This window comes from Microcaecilia unicolor, chromosome 2 (assembly GCF_901765095.1).
Source record: "Microcaecilia unicolor chromosome 2, aMicUni1.1, whole genome shotgun sequence".
Classification (NCBI taxonomy): Eukaryota; Metazoa; Chordata; class Amphibia; order Gymnophiona; family Siphonopidae; genus Microcaecilia; species Microcaecilia unicolor.
Window position 1 is genome coordinate 396,290,164 of NC_044032.1, and position 20,073 is coordinate 396,310,236.

The 20,073-nt window shown below is 43.7% G+C and overlaps 1 protein-coding gene across 5 annotated transcripts in view; it reads right to left on the reverse strand.

The window, feature by feature from the left end:
• MAPK10 (mitogen-activated protein kinase 10) overlaps positions 1 to 20,073 on the reverse strand; it is a 338,818-nt gene that overhangs the window by 126,664 nt on the left and 192,081 nt on the right. For all 5 annotated transcript variants that reach the window (XM_030190605.1, XM_030190604.1, XM_030190606.1 and 2 more), the window contains one exon: positions 15,539 to 15,668. In XM_030190605.1, the coding sequence (XP_030046465.1) occupies positions 15,539 to 15,668 (130 nt within the window). The remainder of the gene's footprint in view (positions 1 to 15,538; positions 15,669 to 20,073) is intronic.

A 20,073-nucleotide genomic window follows, 5' to 3' on the forward strand; every position in this document is an offset into this window, starting at 1 on the left:
GGGAAATAGGAAAGAAGGAAAATGAGGGGACCATATGTGGGTGAAAAAAAATTTATGTGGGGGAGATTTTATGTGTGTGTGTGTGTGTGGGGGGGGGGGGGGTTGTGATTTTATGTGTATGGTCCCCTAGGGATAGAGCTGATTCTATTCTGTTCTATTCTTGGCATTTATATCCCACCTCTATTATTAGATAATCTAAATGGGTTACAAAAGATGAGATATACAAAGATCAAAACACACAAAACAAAAATTACACATCCAAATATGTGTTAAACAGATACGTTTTCAATGCTTTAAGAACAAAAAATATCCAGAAAGAATACAAATTTGCTTTGGAATTGAATTCCAGTTCTTACTGGATTGATATCCAAATGAACCATCTAAAACTCTTTTAAAACGGACTTTCTTAGATGTTGGAAAGCCCAATAATAGAGCAGAATACGAGTGAGAATTCTCTCAAAAAGTTGGATATATGGTAATAATTGAGTATGGAAAGCAGAACGCTTATATTTGTACACATCTCTTTGGAGAGGAGTATAACAAGTTCATTCCGTTTTTTAACATTTTTTTAGAGGAGAGGAGACCCAAGAGAGTTTTGTCTTATTATTTCCCTTGGAGTACACATTTCAAGTCATACTCTCTGAGGTTACAAAGACCCCTGAGGCAGGCCTTTGGGCCAAAACACGGCCGTGTCGGGTCATTTTTAATGCGAATTATGTCATTTTTTATGTGAATAAACAAATTATTTGGTATCCTCATTCATTCTCCTCACTTTTTGTTTCATATCTCATGGTTTCGTGAGGGGTTTTACCTCCTTGTTTTAGGTTAAATCATTACTAAAATAAAGAAGCCTTGCCTTTAGCGCATTGAGCTTTAACATGTGTAATTAAACTCTGGAATTCGTTGCCGGAGAAAGTGGTGAAGGCGGTTAGCTTAGCAGAGTTTAAAAAGGGGTTGGATGGTTTCCTAAAGGACAAGTCCATAAACCGCTACTAAATGGACTTGGAAAAATCCAAAATTCCAGGAATAACATGTATAGAATGTTTGTACGTTTGGGAAGCTTGCCAGGTGCCCTTGGCCTGGATTGGCCGCTGTCGTGGACAGGATGCTGGGCTCGATGGACCCTTGGTCTTTTCCCAGTATGGCATTACTTATGTACTTATGTAAATGCTGATCTGTCCACGAATGTATAAGAAAAATACAATCAGAAATTGCAGTCTGTAAAGTCTGATAATCTGAAGTCACAGGAATCAGCACAAATCATCTGCATACGAAAAACCACACAATCCTGATGAATCTAATATAAAGCCCAAATAACTCATAAAAACACCGAATAAAATCGGAGAGAGCTGCAAACCCTGAGGAACTCCATAGTTCAGACTCCAACTAAATGAAAAGGAATCATTCTTTTTAACACACTATTGCCTATGTTTTAAAAAAACCCAAACCTCTGACCATTTCTGGACAGTACATAAAATACTGTACCAAGCTCACTCAATCTGTCAGTATAAAATGTTTTGTTCATTTTTGGGATCTTGCCGGGTATTTGTGACCTGGATTGGCCACTGTTGGAAACAGGACGCTGGGCTCGATGGACCTTTGGTCTTTCCCAGTATGGCAATACTTATGTACTTATGTCCAACAAAATTGCATGGTCAACTGTGTCAAATGCTCCAGATATGTCAAATTGAAGCAAGCCCGACTTAACAGATTCTTCTTTTTTGACACTAGATTCAATAGCAAAGATTACATACTGTGCATCGATCTAAATCCAAATTGGAAGTTATGCAAACAACCAAAAGAATCTAAATAAGATGTCATTTGAAATGCAACAACTGACTCCAATAATTTCACCATCACAGGCCGGAAATTAGACACCACTGTCAGATCTGCACCCTGAGATTTTGGGATTGGTATTAAAATAATATTTCCCAATGAAGATGGGAAAAATCCCCGCAATTAAAGATCAAACCAGTAAGCCATCCAACCAACTCAGTTGGAATATCTTTCAGCAAATACAAAGGACAAATATCTAATAAACATAATTTATGTGATAATTTATTTAACAACGATCTTACCATATCCTCAGTAACCACTACAAAAGAGGACCATACCCAACCCGCAGGTAATTCCCTCCAATCTTCACATTGTAAATGACTAAAACATCCACTTGCCCAGATAACTTCAAAAGTGACTGTCAGATAAGTTCAACCTTATCAATAAAATATCTCGTTAAATCATCTGCAGAATGTTGCAATAACTCAGAAAGTTCTATTACTGGGGACACCTGTACAAGTCTATTAAAAACTTTAAAAAGTGATTTTTTAAAAAATCTGGTCTATGTATTCTATTTATTTTTCCAAAATAAGCCTTTTTAGCATCTACTATAGCAGTTTTATTAATTTTAACTTGTTTTCTGCAACTAAGTGTAACTCGGGTCTCACCTATGCGCTAGCTCTGGCTCCAGGCCACGAAGCAGATATTAGTTCAGTTTTCCATTCAGGGCTACTTTCGTTTTACTCATCCATTTCAGATCACCTGCAGTTGAGCTTGGGAGTGGGTCTATGGTCCAGAATAGCGATCCAAGGGTTTGGGAAGTCCGATTCTGTCACCAGTTCTGGGTTCTACTCAGCTCTTCAGTCCAGGAACCACACAGCACTCCAAAGGTTTAATAATGAAACTTAACTTTTATTTGCAAACTGCTGCAACAAACAGACTTTAACTTTAACCTCCTTTCCACTTGATAAACTGCAAAGCAACCTTAACTTCCAACTTCTGTTATTCCCAGGAAGAACACCTTTTCCACTCTCCTCAACAGGTATGTCTACAGGGGAATTCTCATTCAGGGCTACTTACCTACATATAGTTTCTCCTATCCATGCCCATCCTGTGAAAGATATTATCCCCAAAGTTTGTACTCCTCTTGTTAACAATGATTCACTTTTGCGGGCTCAGACCCCCCTCGATTTGACCCTTCTCCAGCGGTGACCCCACCTTTAGTCCACCCTGGTTCTGGGATGAACTGTCCCTGGCTCTGATCCCCTGCTCCCAGGCTGGGCCTTCTTCTGCCCACCTGTAGCACACTGTCTCCCGGTTACCAGTAATTAGAGCCACAACCTGCCTCACAGCCAGTGGATCTCTCCAATTCTCAGGACTCCCCTCTCTCTCCTCCTGGTCAATGGTGAGGGATGTTCGGGTAACTTCAGATCTGTAGGCTACCAAAGATCCCCCTAAAGAGCATAACTCTAGCTTTATATCCTTCCAAACTCCTCCTACCCCCCCCCCCCACCCTACTCTTCAGTACTCTCTGCATTCTATTTCAAAACTACTCCCCATTGGCTGAGCCTTCCACCCACCCAGGAACCACCCAGTCACTCCTCCCAGTGACTCTCAACAGGGACTCACACTCTCAGTAATCCCAATATTGGGGGGGGGGGGAGGGGAAATTATATAAGTCTATCAATAGGATCTTTTATTTTTAACCAAATTCTTTCTAACCAACGACATAAACTCTTAATCAACCGGAGTTCATGGTGCAGATGTTCCTGCTTTTTGTTTCCCTGACCCCTCAGATAAATACTGTGATAATACATCAGTCACTCAATAATTCCAATCAGATAACATAAGATCTAAATTTGAACAAGGGTCAACCAATTGAGATATAACATGTGCCCAAAATTGATCAAGAGCAACTATTCTTCTCATTTGACTGGTCTGAGATTTAACTGAAGATTTCCTCCAATGCTGAGGTAAATAAAGTGTACAATCAGCTAAGTAATGATCAGACCAGGGTACTGATGTCTATACTATATTAGATACCAATTGGGACAGAACTTGTTTAGTAAATGAAGCAATAAAATCCAATGCATAGCCCTTCTCATGAGTTGGTTCAATTCTACTAACACTAAAACCTAGTAGATCTAAGTAAGAAAGTAAATAACTAGCAGTAGCATCTGAATGATCACCTAACAACAATAAATGAGATCAAGTTCATGTATACTGTGAAATAAAACCCAAAAAACTGGGTTTGTATTTGAGACCAATTCCTTGGAGGCCTACAGACCAACAAAACACCAAAAGAACCCTGCATTGAATCATCATACAGTTGATACAACGTCAGTTCTAAACCTGAAATCACTAATGAGTCCAGTAATTTAAAACGTAGAAAACTTTTATATATAATTCCAATCCTTCCTCCCTTTTTAACAGATCACACACAATGTATAATCTTATATCCTGGAAGACAGACATCTAGAATTACTGGACTTTCCAAATCAGTTAACCAAGTCTCTGTAACAAATGCCAGACCAACATTATTATCTCCAATCAAATCCCTTATCACATCTTTTTTTTTTATTACAAAGAGACCTAGCATTGAAATAGAGACAAGGTACTGGTTGGATAGAAACAGTTTCCTCATAAACGGGAGGTATCTGTACTATCCTCTGTAAATTCCTAATCTTAGTTTGACTCCATTTATTATTCACAGGTTTGGGCCTATGTCCTATTATAGTTTCACTAGGCAATGCACTAAAATGAAATCATTACCACGATTAGCATAAAAACCATCCTTCAAACAAACCTTCTTTATATCATGGTAAGGCATTAAAACATTGTTCAAAAGCAGCTTCATTAAAATTCACAGTCCCTCCCCAGCAAATAAAAGAAAACAGTAATAATAGCAGCTTCATTTTCATGGCCTAACTGACCAATTTAAAAACATTATGCACCCATATAATAGCCATATATCATAAAAAATTCAGCATATATTGAGTCCGTGTACCTAAACTTGACCACAAAGGGGCACACTAAGGGGCAATACTCGGCAGTGCACCTGAGGCGTTGCACCTCAGACAGACCTCACTCAAGTACTCCCACAACGAGGGACATCTGTGACATCAGCAGCATCACCTGGCGAGCAGGGCCACTGCCTCACCGCCAACAAGATGGAAAAACAGCAATATGGCTCAGCATTTACTGGAAAGATGTTTAATAAGCAGAGCTGGGGTTCACAGATGGTAAGAAAGCTCCTTGCAGCTTCAGACAGAGCTTGCTGAAGTACTCCCACAATGGGGGACATCGGTGACATCAGCAGCATCACCTGAAGGGCGGGTCACTGCCTTACTGCCGCTGAAACGGAAAAAGAGCAATATGGCTCAGTCTTTAATGGAAAGATGTTTAACAAGCAGAGCTGAGGTTCACTGATGTTCATGTGGCCCTCTGTGTATAAAGATTGCCCACCACTGGCATAAGGAATAATACAACCCTCGGTGGTAGGTGAGTCTGTGATTAATCAGCAGAGATGATGGAGACAAATAATGAATTCAAGAAAGCTTGGGACAAGTACATCGGATCTCTGAGGGAGAGGAAGGGATAGTAGATGGTATGGATGAGCCGACTGGATAGGTTGAAATGGTGTTTATCAGCCTTCATTTACTATGTTTCTATATGGAGTGGAGGAGTGGCCTAGTGGTTAGGGTGGCGGACTTTGGTCCTGAGGAACTGAGTTCGATTCCCACTTCAGGCACAGGCAGCTCCTTGTGACTCTGGGCAAGTCACTTAACCCTCCGTTGCCCCATGTAAGCCGCATTGAGCCTGCCATGAGTGGGAAAGCGCAGGGTGCAAATGTAACAAAAAAATAAATAAAAATAAATTAATCCTGTTGTCTGTGGAAAACACCTGTGACAAACAAGCAACTTTGCTTTCTCTATCAACAAGCAAGATTGCGTCAGGTACAGAAGTGGAGGACTCTCATGCTCGGGGATACTCCAGTTTCCCAACATCTTTTTCAATGAGGGGAACAACTTAGTCAGATGATGACAATGATGATAATGATGCAAAAGTTAAACAGACTATACAGATCGCTTAGTACTGCTTCACTGAAAGCAACATTTCTGATAGAGGGTAGGACCAGACAGTAATGTGCAGTAAAGATGTAAAGCAAGGCCCAAGTAGCTGTTTTGACTATGCCTTCCAGCAAAAGATTTTAAGAGAGTCCATTAGATGAGGCTTGACGATACTGGTTAGAAGGACACTAATCTGTTCGTAACAGAACTGAATAAAGGACGCTAGCTAATTGCAATGTGTTACCATGGGAATGTGTTGGAGGCTGAAGAGATGAACAGCTGCATAGATTTTTCAATGGATTCTATTTTTAAGTTAGCAAGTGAAATGAGCACTTCTCCAGTCTGGCAAATGGGCGGTGGCTCCAGAGGCGCTGAAGGACCGTACTCACATGATGGGCATGGTCCTTAACAGAAGTAGAGAAAACCAGGATGTCATCCAAGTAAACTATGACCGAGGAGTACAGAAGATCTTGAAAAATAAAATTGATGAATTCCTGAAACACCGCAGGTGCGTTGCAAAGGCCAGACGGCATAACTAAATACTCAAAATGTCCCTCATGGGTATTAAAAGCGGACTTCCATTTGTCCCCATGGCGAATTCGGACTAGGTTGTATGCCCCTCGGAGATCTAACTTGGTGAAGATAGATGCCCCTTGCAGACGATCAAAAACTTCCGGAATGAGGGGACGCAGATACCGATTTTTGATGGTTATTTTGTTCAGACCTCGGTAGTCAATGCAGGGTCGCAACGAACCATCTTTCTTGGAAACAAAAAAGAACACTGCCCCCACCAGGGATGAAGAGGGTCTGATGAAGCCCTTACAAAGGTTTTCTTGAATATATTCCCGCATGGTATTAGATTCCTCCCGAGAAAGGGTATAGAGCCGGCCCCAAGGGGGCATTTTGCCTGGGAGTAGCTCAATGGGGCAGTCAAAAGGGTGATGTGGAGGAAGGGAGTCCGCCTCCTGCACATTAAAGATGTCTTGGAAATCACGGTATTCCTTGGGGAGAGAAGCATCACACGGGTACAAGACCCCCGGGGAGGCAGCAATAGTCCTTGTGGATGGCACCACCAGCGTGAGACATGCAGCAAAACACTGAGAACCGCAACTGCCAATATCACCAGTAGTCCAGTTGATACTTGGTGCGTGTTGTCGTAACCAGGGTAGGCCCAAAATAAGGGGATAAATGGTCCGGGGAAGCACCAGAAATTGAATCTCCTCCTTATGTAAAATTCCAACTTGCATCTGCAAGGGCTGGGCAACATGAGTGATGGAGTAGGGAAGAGTTAAACCTTGAATGGAGGTCACTTGTAGCGTAGGTTTGCAAGGAATTGAAGGCGCTCCTAGTTGGTTCAAGGAAACCGGCGTCAATAAAATTTCCTCCTGCTCCTGAATCGATCAAAGCCTTGGTGCTAACACAAAATTCTTTCCAATGCAAGGAGATTGGAACAGAGACAAGGTTATCTGGAAGAGGCAAAAAAACGACCCAGAGCCACCCCCTTCAGTGACCCTGGTTCTAGGCATTTCCCGGTTTATTCGGACAATGTCTTAGGAAGTGGCCAGCCTGCCCACAGTAGAGGCAAAGTTGATTGTCCCAACGGTGAGCCCTCTCCTTCTCAGAGGCGATGCCGTCCGATAACCATTGGCTATTCAGGGACTCCATAAGTAGAGCTTGACGCACCTTTGGGAGAAGACAGGTGCGGCATCCGAGGAGATGGTCTCTGAGAGCGGCGCTGAGTAGAGCGTTCCAGTGATCTTTCTTGAAACCTTATGTCGATACGGATGCAGAGGGTGATCAGAGCATCCAAAACATTCGGTATTTCCCAGCCAGCCGGTTCATCTTTGATCCGGTCGTTGAGTCCTTGGCAAAAAGTGGCCGTAAGGGCCTCTTGGTTCCATCTTACCTATAAATCTAGGGTTTGAAAGCGAACGGCATAGGCAGCAACATAACAATTGCCTTGTTGAATTCGTAGAAGTTCTGCGGCTGCAGAGGATGGCTGTCCCGGCACATTGAAAACTAACCAGAAGCAGCAACGAAATTCTCCAAGATCAGTGAGTAAAGGGTCCCGTTGCTCCCAGAGAGGAGAGGCTCAAGCCAAGGTGGATCTGGAGAGTAGAGAGATGATATAGGTTATCTTGAGTCTATCCGTAGAAAAGGCAGCCGGTTGCATTTCAAACAGCATAAGACATTGGTTGAGGAACCCTCAGCAAGCAGAAGGGGTGCCGTCAAACCGGGGAGGTTCAGGAAACCACAACTCTGGAGTAGGTAACGCAGATCCAGACGATGCAGCAGGAGGCTGTCGTTGGGATTGAAGGGTTGACATCTGGGAACACACATCCTGTAGAACTCCAGACAGACGGTTTAGCTGGGCCTGTTGCTGCTGAAGAACCTGGGCCAACTCAGACAGGTCGGGTTTGTCCGGCGAACTCATGGCTTTGGCTTATTATCAGACTTGTGAGTTCTTGTACCAAGTAGAGTGCTGCTGAGCCCGGTACTTGGACCAGGTTCTGCTTGGTGGCCGGACAACCCCGGGTTTCGCCTGCGCTGACCGCCGTTCCCCAGAGATTAAGCCCCTAGGTGCGGGCGGCCTGCAGGACTTATGAGACGGAGCTGGAAGCGGGGTGGTGAACGTATCGGCCAAGCAGGCAGCAGGCAAGAAAGTGATCCAGGTACTGGCAAAGTCAATAGGCAGGCAGCAGGCAGGGAAGTAATCCAGGTACAGGCAATGTCAATAGGCAAACAACAGGCAAGAAAGTAATCCAGGTATAGGCAAAGTCAGTAGGCAGGCAGCAGGCAAGAGAGTAATCCAGGCACAGGTAAAGTCAATAGGCAGGCAGCAGGCAAGAGAGTAATCCAGGTACAGGCAAAGTCAATAGGCAGGCAGCAGGCAAGAGAGTGATCCAAGTACAGGCAAAGTCAGCAACGAGGGACAAGTAGATAAGAAGCAAACTACTGAGCAAGTAACACCTACCAAAGTAGAAGCCAAAGCATGGAGTCCAGGAAGAGCTCAGCTGATAAAGTGCTGGCGTCTGACATCAGCAGGAACTAGCAGGGAAAAGGAGCAAAGCCATAGGACAAGAGCAGGGGAAGGAAGAACCGGAAGACCAATAGGAGAGAAGCAAGGGAAGTCAGGCAGAGGGAGAGCAGACACAGGTGGGTGGAAGCAAAGCAATCAAGGAGCCTGGAAGCCAGGCAGAGAGAGAGCGCAGACACAGATGCATGGAAGCAAAGTAATTAAGGAGCCTGCAACCACCGCTCTCTGAATAAATCCAGAGAAGAACTACAGACACACATGGCTCAGGGCAGTGCCAGTCAAGTGTGCGTGTCGACGGGAGCCCAAGGACGCCGCTTGCGTTGAGATAGGGGACATAACACTACGCCTCTGGCTTCAGTTGGTATGAATGGAGCAGACAGCAGGTTGTTCACTGCAAAAATCCACAGTACATCCGTGGGATCCTGCATGTGTCAAAACTCTTAAAGGTGGGCTAGCGCTGATTTTTCTTTCATAATATTGGCATAGAAGGCCATGCTCCCTCCATGTCCAGCATCTCCCTTTTGTGTCCACATCCTCCCATGTCCAGCAGCTTCCATCTATGTCTATATCCCCTCCCCCATGTCCAGCAATGCACCTCTGTGTCCCTACCCCCTCTTTGTCCAGCATCACCCCTCTGTGTCCCTATCCTATATATATATATTTTTGTTACATTTGTACCCCGCGCTTTCCCACTCATGGCAGGCTCAATGCGGCTTACATGGGGCAATGGAGGGTTAAGTGACTTGCCCAGAGTCACAAGGAGCTGCCTGTTCTCCCCTTGCCCTGCATCTCCCTTCTGTATCCCTTTCCTTCCCCACTTCTAGCTTCTCCCATTTCTTTGCCCTCCCCACCCAACATGATCCAGCATCTTTCCTGTCCTTCCCCCACCTTCCATATGGTCGAGCAACTCTCCATCTCTCTCTTCTTTGCTCCTCATCCAGCATCTTTCCCTTCCTCCATAGGACCAGTATTTCTCCTCCTCTCATACCTCCAACATCTGTAAGCTAGCATTTCTTTCTTTCTTTCTTTCTTTCTTTCTTTCTTTCTTTCTTTCTTTCTTTCTTTCTTTCTTTCTTTCTCTCTCTGTCTCTCACTGTCTCGTCCCCCTCCCCCCCTCACACAAACACATTATAGAATATTAGCATAACCTGGTATCAGCGCACCTTACATTTAAGCACTCACAGTTACACCAGCCATAGATCTGGTGTAACTGTGGAAGTTCAAATGCATAAAGGGCCTGCATAGCTTACAGAATTCTGTAAATTGCATTCATAAGTGGCAGCACTGCGCATGCGCCACCCAAGTAAATGCCCCCTTGCACTTCTGCTCACACTTACAGAATAGTGCTTTGGTGTTTTGCTGCACACTTACCCATGAAAGTATTCTATACACTTATGTGCTTAAGAGGTGTGTAAATGTGGACACCCTGTTAATAGAATTGCCCTGAAGGCCTTTATCATCATTTCTATCTGTTTTCCATTAACAAACAGCATATTTGCTAGTGCTCACAAGGGGTGGCCAGTCCAAATATTTCCATTTTGTTTCATTCCTCACGTCATTTGCAGCATCGTTTGTTTTGCTTTGTTTTGGATAGTTTTCATTTTTGTTATTGGGGTAATGTTGTTAAGACAGTGACCTTTTTTCAAATAGTTCACCCCCTGTCGATAGCTGCAAATATTCAAACGCTGGCCGGCTAAGTTTAGTGGTCAAATTGGACCGCTTAAATGGCAGTCCTATCTTTGGCTGTTATAAACTTAACCAGCAAGCGTTGAATATTGACTTAGCTGGTTAAGTTTGAGCTGGCAAAAAAGAACCCTGGATATTCAATGCCGGTCACTGGAAACGGCACGACATTAAATATCTAGAGTTAGCACCGACTGCAGCACTTATGCAGGCTTCCTCCTGCGGGCTTTATACTGGCTTCATAGATTATAACATCTTATACCCTACACGAGGTTGTCCAACCTCGGTCCTCGAAGGCCACAATCCAGTCGGGTTTTCAGGATCTCCCTAATGAATATGCATGAGAGGAGTTAGGAGTTACGGATCAAGAAAGGGATCTGGGTGTCGTCGTCGATGATACGCTGAAACCTTCTGCTCAGTGTGCTGCTGCGGCTAGGAAAGCGAATAGAATGTTGGGTGTTATTAGGAAGGGTATGGAGTCCAGGTGTGCGGATGTTATAATGCCGTTGTATCGCTCCATGGTGCGACCGCACCTGGAGTATTGTGTTCAGTACTGGTCTCCGTATCTCAAAAAAGATATAGTAGAATTGGAAAAGGTACAGCGAAGGGCGACGAAAATGATAGTGGGGATGGGACGACTTTCCTATGAAGAGAGGCTGAGAAGGCTAGGGCTTTTCAGCTTGGAGAAGAGACGGCTGAGGGGAGATATGATAGAAGTGTATAAAATAATGAGTGGAATGGATCGGGTGGATGTGAAGCGACTGTTCACGCTATCCAAAAATACTAGGACTAGAGGGCATGAGTTGAAGCTACAGTGTGGTAAATTTAAAACGAATCGGAGAAAATTTTTCTTCACCCAACGTGTAATTAGACTCTGGAATTCGTTGCCGGAGAACGTGGTACGGGCGATTAGCTTGACGGAGTTTAAAAAGGGGTTAGATAGATTCCTAAAGGACAAGTCCATAGACCGCTATTAAATGGACTTGGAAAAATTCCGCATTTTTAGGTATAACTTGTCTGGAATGTTTTTACGTTTGGGGAGCGTGCCAGGTGCCCTTGACCTGGATTGGCCACTGTCGGTGACAGGATGCTGGGCTAGATGGACCTTTGGTCTTTCCCAGTATGGCACTACTTATGTACTATGTACTTAGATCTATTTGCATGCAACTAGATCTCATGCATATTCATTGGGGAAATCCTGAAAACCCAACCTTGTGAGGACCAAGGTTGGATATCCCTGCTCTACACACTGTCTTTTGCAATCTAGACGCGAGCGTTTACTACAACAGTTCTATGACTGGTGTAAGAGTTCATGCCTTAAATACAGACGTACTTTCGGCCATGAAAAATAGGTGCCTACTTTTCTTTGTAGAATAGGAAAATGCCTGTTTGAAGCCTAATACCTAAATCTAGACATTCTCATATAGAACTACCCTCAAAATGCCCAGCTTTTAGCCACATTCAGAGAGGACGTTGCTAATGGTTCATTTGGACAGAGGAGAAATTCATGCTCATAAGTGCGTTTTCAACTCCACGAAAAATGCTACGTGCATGAAAAGCAGGTGCAAATATCAGGTTTCAAAGTGAAACTGTATGCATGTGTTTGCTTTGAGCATTAGTTCTAAATCCGGGGATAGAGTTCCCCTGCACTTTCATTCAAATATGAATAATAAAGGTAAAATCAATTACAATTTGTTTTTAAAGACTTGACATTTGATAAAAAATCCCTCTGTCACTTTGAGAACTGCACATCTGAAAACATTTATTGGATTGTCTACTTTTTTTTTTTTATCCAACAGTTTTGCGTTTCCTGCTCAGAGACTGGCACACTGAGCTTTCACTTGCAACCACCTAGGGATTTCCTCCAATTTTATATCCCTTTTATCTTACAATAGTGCACTCATTACAGCAGGAGTCTTTGACTGGTTGCCATGTATCAGGGCTCCTTCTGATAACCCTGCAATCATGGATCCTAAGCCTAGGCAGTAGAGGGAGGGTAATTCTACAAATAAGACACGACTATGTATGTGCAGAATACACGTGTAAATTATAAGAATAATTACATATATGTACATATATACACACATATGTTTGTATATGCCAATATGCCACCTAAGCACTATTCTGTAACTGCACATGTAACTTCGATAGTGCACAGCTTGCAGGTGGGGATACATATGGGTGGCATCTGGGTACAGCGCACAATTACACATTTGGGATTAAATTCTATATATGGCACCAAAAAAAAATCAGCACCGAAAAAAGAGCTGTTCTATAAACCGTGCTTAAAGTTAGGCACAGTTTATAAAATAACACTTAAGCGAGTTTTACAGATCCAAGATGGCGCCGGTCTGAGACACAACACCAGACGCGCTCCGTTCTGAGACACAAACACTGTTGAAGAGGGTTCCTCTCTTATCGCCGAAATGGGGAAAAGGAGAGGCAAAGTTAGGGAGATTCCATTCACCCCTACCAGAACTTACCAGCTCTAACAGATGACCCTGGAACAGTTCGGAGTTGTGCCTGGTCCCAGGACGGCTTCTACCTCCACAGTCGAAGCAAGCGTTTCGGCGCTTGCTAGCAGTGTAGACGGGGTCCCCATGAGCCCCGTCGAACGTGCGGCTCCTCCCCAGCCAGGACAAGGAAAACTGGAGACAAGTACTGTAGCTCAGTCTCTGAATAGGGGCCAGAGCGAGCGGGGGGGGGGGGGGGGACTTGCCCACGCTGAGAGGAAAACCAAACGCTACCAGCCCGGAGGAACCAATGGTGATAGCTATACCTGAGCTGTCTTCACAGATAGTGGGTACATTGGAACAGGCTGCTGAAGCCTCTCTTCCTGTCTTTTCTTTGGGGAAAATGGAAAAGCCAGCTGTAGTGACAATGGAGGCACTCTGGGATTTGACTTTTACTACGCAATCTTCCTTACAATCCTTGTTAACTAAAAAATACTAAAGTAATTAAGTCTTTATCTGAGGCTGCTCTTATTCAGGCACAGACTAGTGTACAACAAGCTTCTGAAGTGAAACAACTAGACGAAAGACTTCAGAAAATTTACTTTCAGACGCTTGGAATATTTAGAGAACCAATCCAGGAGGCTTAATTTGAGACTGATAAATTTTCCTAGATCACCTCTAATTACACCGATACAAGTGGTTAAAAAATATCTAACTGAAATCTTAGGTATGTCAGAGGATTCATTACCACCTATAACCCGGGTGTTTTACTTACAAGGTAATATTAAAACGGTATCAGGTATTTTACAACCTCAGGGAGGTGAAGCAATGAACCTCACATCCTTTTTAGAATCCTCTTTAGAGGTTATAACTCAGAGAACAACTATGTTGGTTTCTTTTGCCCTGGAAATGGACAGAGATGCAGTGTTAAAACTTCCTTTGAGATATTTGGATTCTATATTTTTGGGATCTAAAATAAGAATTTACCCTGACTTATCTAGAGAAACACAGAAAAGACGCAAAGTTTTTTTAGGTTTGCGTCCGAGGGCTTTGGCAATAGGTGCAAATTTTGTACTTAAATTTCCTTGTATTTGTCGTATATTATTTCAATCTAAGCAATTTCAATTCTTTGATCCCAAACAATTAGAAGAATTCTTATCAAGTAAGGAAGAGGTTAGTGTAACAGTCTAGTCATAGATGATACACTAAGATAGCTTGGAGTAAGTCACCTGGGTAAGCTGTATCATTAATTTCAGTTAAATATATAAAGGAAATAACAAAAAAAGGATATATATATATATCCTTTTTTTGTTATTTCCTTTCTTGGATCAATTACCTAAAAATTATTGTGGTCAATAATTAATGAAAATCTTAGCTATATGATTTATAATTTCTTCAGATTTATTTTCCAAATTTGTGTACTTTCACCCATAAGTTGTATATTATGATTGTTATAAAACTTAATAAATAAAATATAAAAAAAATATAACGCTTAAGCCCAGGAATCATGCCTAACTTTAGCACAGCCATTTGCACCAACTAAAATGTGATACAAATGCCTGCACTTAAGTTTAGGCGCGGATGCCCTTATTCTATAACTACTTCCGTAACTTAAAGGGCCGCCCTCAATCTGCCCATAACCCGTCCATGACCCTCCCATTTCCATGCCCCCTTTTTTAACTCACGCGTAAAATTTAGGTGCAGATCCTGTGCCTAAATTTACACATGTACATTTTAATGAATTCTAATTAGTGCCAATAATTGCTTGCTAAAAAGATAATTAGCTCACTATTCAATTACATTGCATGTGCAAATTGGGCATATGCCAAATTTGTGCACATAATTTTTAGTTCTTTTTATAGAATTCGGGGTTAACGTACAGAATACTATGTTTCACAAATATCACTAGAATTTAAGCTCAAGCATTTTGCCAGTTCTATGGCTGGCATAACTGCCCATGCCAAATTGTCCACATGCAAACATACCCTGTTAAGTTAGTGTTCTATAAAGAAAAGTAGGCATCCATTCTCCTTTAGAGAAAATGTACCAATCAGATGCCTGGTACAAAATAATTACCTGAATATATGTAAACCGCTTTGAATGTAGTTGCAAAAAACCTCAGAAAGGCGCTATATCAAGTCCCATTTCCCTTTCCCTTTGGTTGTTTATATATAGGTGCACTGTTACAGAATTCCCTCTAGCTGTCATCATCATCCAGTGACTATGAATCCCTCCCCAGAGGCTGTGAACACTGCCTCTGCAGGAATTCTATAATGGGAAATGGAAATCCTAAATTGAGAATCTTTTGCCTGGCTCTGCACAGCAACCAAGCCACAGGGGAGGCCCAAAGACATACTTAATTTAAAGAAATCAGTTATGCATGGTGAGAGCAGATTCAACTGTACCCATAGATAGCGGTGCTAAAATGAATGCAATTCAAAATATCACAAGAATGCAGATGGAAGATATGATATTTCCATTTCATTTAAATACAGAACAAATATAGAAATCAAACTTACATTTTTATGATTCACACATTTCATGAGGACCAGTTCCCTGTATGCTCGCTTGGCATGTGTTTGATTCTGAAATGGTCGGCTGAGCTTCTTAATGGCCACATTTCGGTCAAGCATGGCATCATACGCAGCACTGCAGTAATTACAAGTACCACATTAAAAAAACAAATCCACAAACTCAAGTAACAAAATTCATATTTAAAATAGCTCAACTGTAAAACCCATGCTCAGGTTTTCCCAGATCTGAAGGGGAAACCGCAAAGAGGGGCATAATCGAACGGGGCGCACAAGTTTTCATGAAGGGGTGGGGAAAACCGTATTATTGAAACAAGATGGGCATCCATCTTTCGTTTCGATAATAGGGTCGGGGACGCCCAAATCATGAAATATAGGTCGACCTTAGAGATGGTTGTCCTTGCGTCGTTTTTGAGATGGTTGTCCCCCGGTTTTCGGCGATAATGGAAACTAAGGACGCCCATCTCAAAAGTGACCAAATCCAGGCATTTGGTCGTGGGAGGATCCAGCATTCGTAGTGCACTGATCCCCCTCACATGCCAGGACACCAACTGGGCACCCTAGGGGGCACTGCAGTGGACTTCACAAATTGCTCCCAGGTGCATAGCTCCCTTACCTTGGGTGCTGAGCCCCCCCAACCCCCCCAAAACCCACAACTGTACACCACTACCATACCTTAGAGATGGTCGACCTAAATGTTGAGATGGTCAACCTTAGAGATGGTTGTCCCCGGTTTTCGGCCATAATGGAAACCCAAGACGCCCATCTCAGTTTGGGCACCTTTTTGATGCTTGGTCGTAAAAAAAAATGGACCAAGTAAAGTCGCCCAAGTGTTCGTCAGGGACGCCCTTCTTTTTTCCATTATCGGCCAAGGAAGCCCATCTCCTAAGCACGCCCCAATCCCGCCTTCGCTACACTGCCGACACGCCCCCGTGAACTTTGGTCGTCCCCGTGACTGAAAGCAGATGAGGGCGGCCAAAATCGGCTTTCGATTATGCCGACTTGGGCGGCCTTGCGAGAAGGACGCCCATCTCCCGATTTGTGTCAGAAGATGGGCGCCCTTCTCTTTCAAAAATTCACCTGAAAGTCAGTTAAAATAGTTTTTTAAAAAGCTTGGGAAGTTACAGTGACAGATTCACTACTTGTCTCTGTTAAAATGAATAAGCTTCGAATAGTATTAACTTTACTCACATATTTGATTATACCTCAGAAAAAGGCTTTCCAAAATAGGGTAGAAAAAAGTGGTCATGAAGAAAGAGTGCATTGGATACTGCTGTACCTGTGTCCAGAACAGATATCTTAACATCCTAAACCGATTATTTAGGAGCACAGTTATCAACACGGGCTTCTGTACTATTAATGCAGAAAAAACAGTCGTGCAGACCAACGGGAGGAAATGACAAACAACTCAGAACACCTTGCTTCCAAAATGTACTGTATGTCTATATGCAAATGCTAGGAGTCTAAGAAATAAGATGGGAGAGTTGGAATATATTGCACTAAATGAAAAATTGGATATAATAGGCATTACTGAGACCTGGTGGAAGGAGGATAACCAGTGGGACACTGTCATACCGGGGTACAAAGTATATCGTAGTGATAGGGTGGATTGGACTGGTGGAGGGGTAGCATTGTATATTAACGAGAGCCTTGACTCAGATACGGCTGGGGCCCACGAGCAAAACCTCCAGTATTCTCCAGCACAGAGGTGGTAAATCTCCAGCTTTGGGATTTGCCAGCCTTGGCATCATTTAGTTTAGGCCTTCTGAAAAACAGGCCAAAACTAAATAGAGCTGGCACAGTGACCACTCTATCTGTATACACAGCGCCATTATCTATACAAATATACATACTAAGGGGTCCTTTTACTAAGGTGCACTAATGGATTTAGTGTGCACTAATGAATTAGCGTGCATTAAGTGGCATGCAGCCCATAGGTACCCAAAGGGCTGTGTAGCATGTAGCATGCTCTAATCGTTAGTATGCACTAAATCTGTTAACGTACTTTAGTAAAAGGACCCCTAAGTTAAGTAGTGTCACCAGCACGGTTCAATATCCAGCTCTTCATGTATTATACCTACTGAAACACATTGTCTCATCATTATTAAATATGTATTTTTCAGTCTATATATAATGATGTTTAAAGAAATTTAGGCTTGCTGGCCATCTACTCAAGCCATCTAGTTTTGAAATTACTCTGTCATCTTCCCATCTGGACCAACACCAATTAGATTTCGTTATAACGACAGAGCTTCATGAAATACAAATATTGATTTTCTCTCTTCCTCTCCTAGATTGTGTGCCAGCTGTTGAGTGAATTTACAGTATACTGTAATTGCAGATAATATCAGTAATTCAGTACTCTAAATGAGCTACGAAGGAGGCCGATAGACAACATACGTGGAGGGGCATTTTCGAAAGGTCGTCCAAGTATGAATTAGGACACCCTCCCGAAGTCGGCCAAAATCAGGTAGGTATAGTCTGAAAAAAGTATGGATGTCCTTAGACATTCCATTATCGCAGTGCAAAACACCTAAATCAGGGACGCCCAAAGTATAGTAAAAAGGACACCCATCTTCCAGAGCCGTGAAAGGATGTCCCTAAAACATTCACTGTACTTGCCAATCTACATCCTTTTCCAGTTCTACGAGAAAGACGTTCTTATTACTATACTTGGACTTCTTTGATGTACCCGGTTGTTCCGCAAGTACAATGCATGTAATTGCGGACATCCAACATCCAGGTAAGGGGAAATATAAGGAACATTTATAAATGTAAAGTACAGTAACAAGGACATGTTTCTCACAGAACTGCCGAAGGACGTCCGTCTTACTAGGCCCACCGAAGGATGGCAGGCCTGTAAGAGGGACGTCCTTCGGCAGTTCTTTGAGAAACATGTCCTTACTGCACTTTACACTTATGAATGTTCCTTATATTTCCCGTACCTGGATGTCCGCAACTACATGCATTGTACTTGCGGAACATGCAGCTATGGGAAATATAAGGAACATACATATTTTATTGTGTATATATGAAGAGGTTCGCACACTTGATAATGATTCAGATAAGAAAGACTCCTCACGTGTGAACACGTACTCATACAAATAAGGCCCTGCACGCATGACGACGGTCCATGCACGTCATGGACGTCCATGCGTCATGGTCGTCCACGTGGTGACCCATCATATATGGGGCCAGGACATCCACGTGCTGACCCATCCATATATGGGATGGTCGTCCATATGTGGAATTCTGCACGTAAGGACGTCCATCACGCAGGGGCGTCCATATAAGGCAATGCACGTTTTCCAATGGTTATTCACTGAGAAACATGGCTCTGAGGTGCAAGCGAGGCAGATTTCAGCGATGCTGAAAATTTGTGCCTAGTGCATCTGTGCATGAAGCACCAGCACATTCTTTTTTAGGCACCACCACCACCTGCCCCCATCCAAGCCTGGTGTCAAATAAGGGACAGGTTGGAAAGGTAAGTGTTTGCTCCCCCCACTCCTGGGCTATCAGGGTCCCCTCCTGTAGCTACACATATAAGAGCTCCCTCAGCAATGTAAGCACAAACTGTAGTCTGCATTCCAGGGTAATCAGTGATATGTGCACATGCATATCCTATCCTATATAATAAAAAGCACCTCCAACGTTCTGAAGCTGACTCCATGGCACTAAACCTTGAAGCATTCGTGCTCTCTGTAACTCCATCTCCTGAATTGGTGTCAGTACTTCCCGGTACGTCACCAGCGACACTGACCAACCACATGAAAGCAGCACGAGGCACACCAACGGACTGAAAAAACAGCCCAAACAGCGTGCCCAGCCCCGAACGTCAACGACACGCAGCCACCGTGAGCACTGCCGGTTAAGCCGGTAAACCCACTTCACAGACACACTCGACAACCCCCCCCCCCCCCCCGGTGCTCTGTCCCTTGCCCCTCCCGAGATGCCACTGGACCCTGTCCCCCGGCCACAGCCCCCCTTATCCACTCTCCTCCCCAATGCACACTGCCACAGACCTCCCTCTCCTCTCCGACTTCGGCCTCCCCCTCCTCCCCGACCGACTCCTTCCTGAATCGCCGTTCAATCCCCTCATACTCTCCCCCCTCCCATCACGACTCGCCTCTGGACGTAGAGGACCCCACCCTCTCCCCCCGCATTCAAGGGTCGTCGTCCCTCCGTTACAGCCTCCCTCCCTTCCAGTTGCAGGCACCCTCCCTCCAAATTTGAAAAGATTTCTGCACTTACATCATCAGTATTACGGCGAATGGCAGCAGCTGAACAAAGCGTGAATGCTCGGCCCTTCTCTCTCTCTCACAGCTCTGGTCCCGCCCGTGTGGAAACAAGACATGAGAGAGAAAAGGGCCGAGTCTACACGCTTTGGACCGCTGCTGCCGGACGACGTAACACCGGTGATGACAGTGAAGATGAATTCCCCCCCCCCCAAAAAAAAACACATGCTGACCCCTATTCAAAACCCCTGCAAAATCCTCTCAGTTCACCACCACCCTCAATCACAA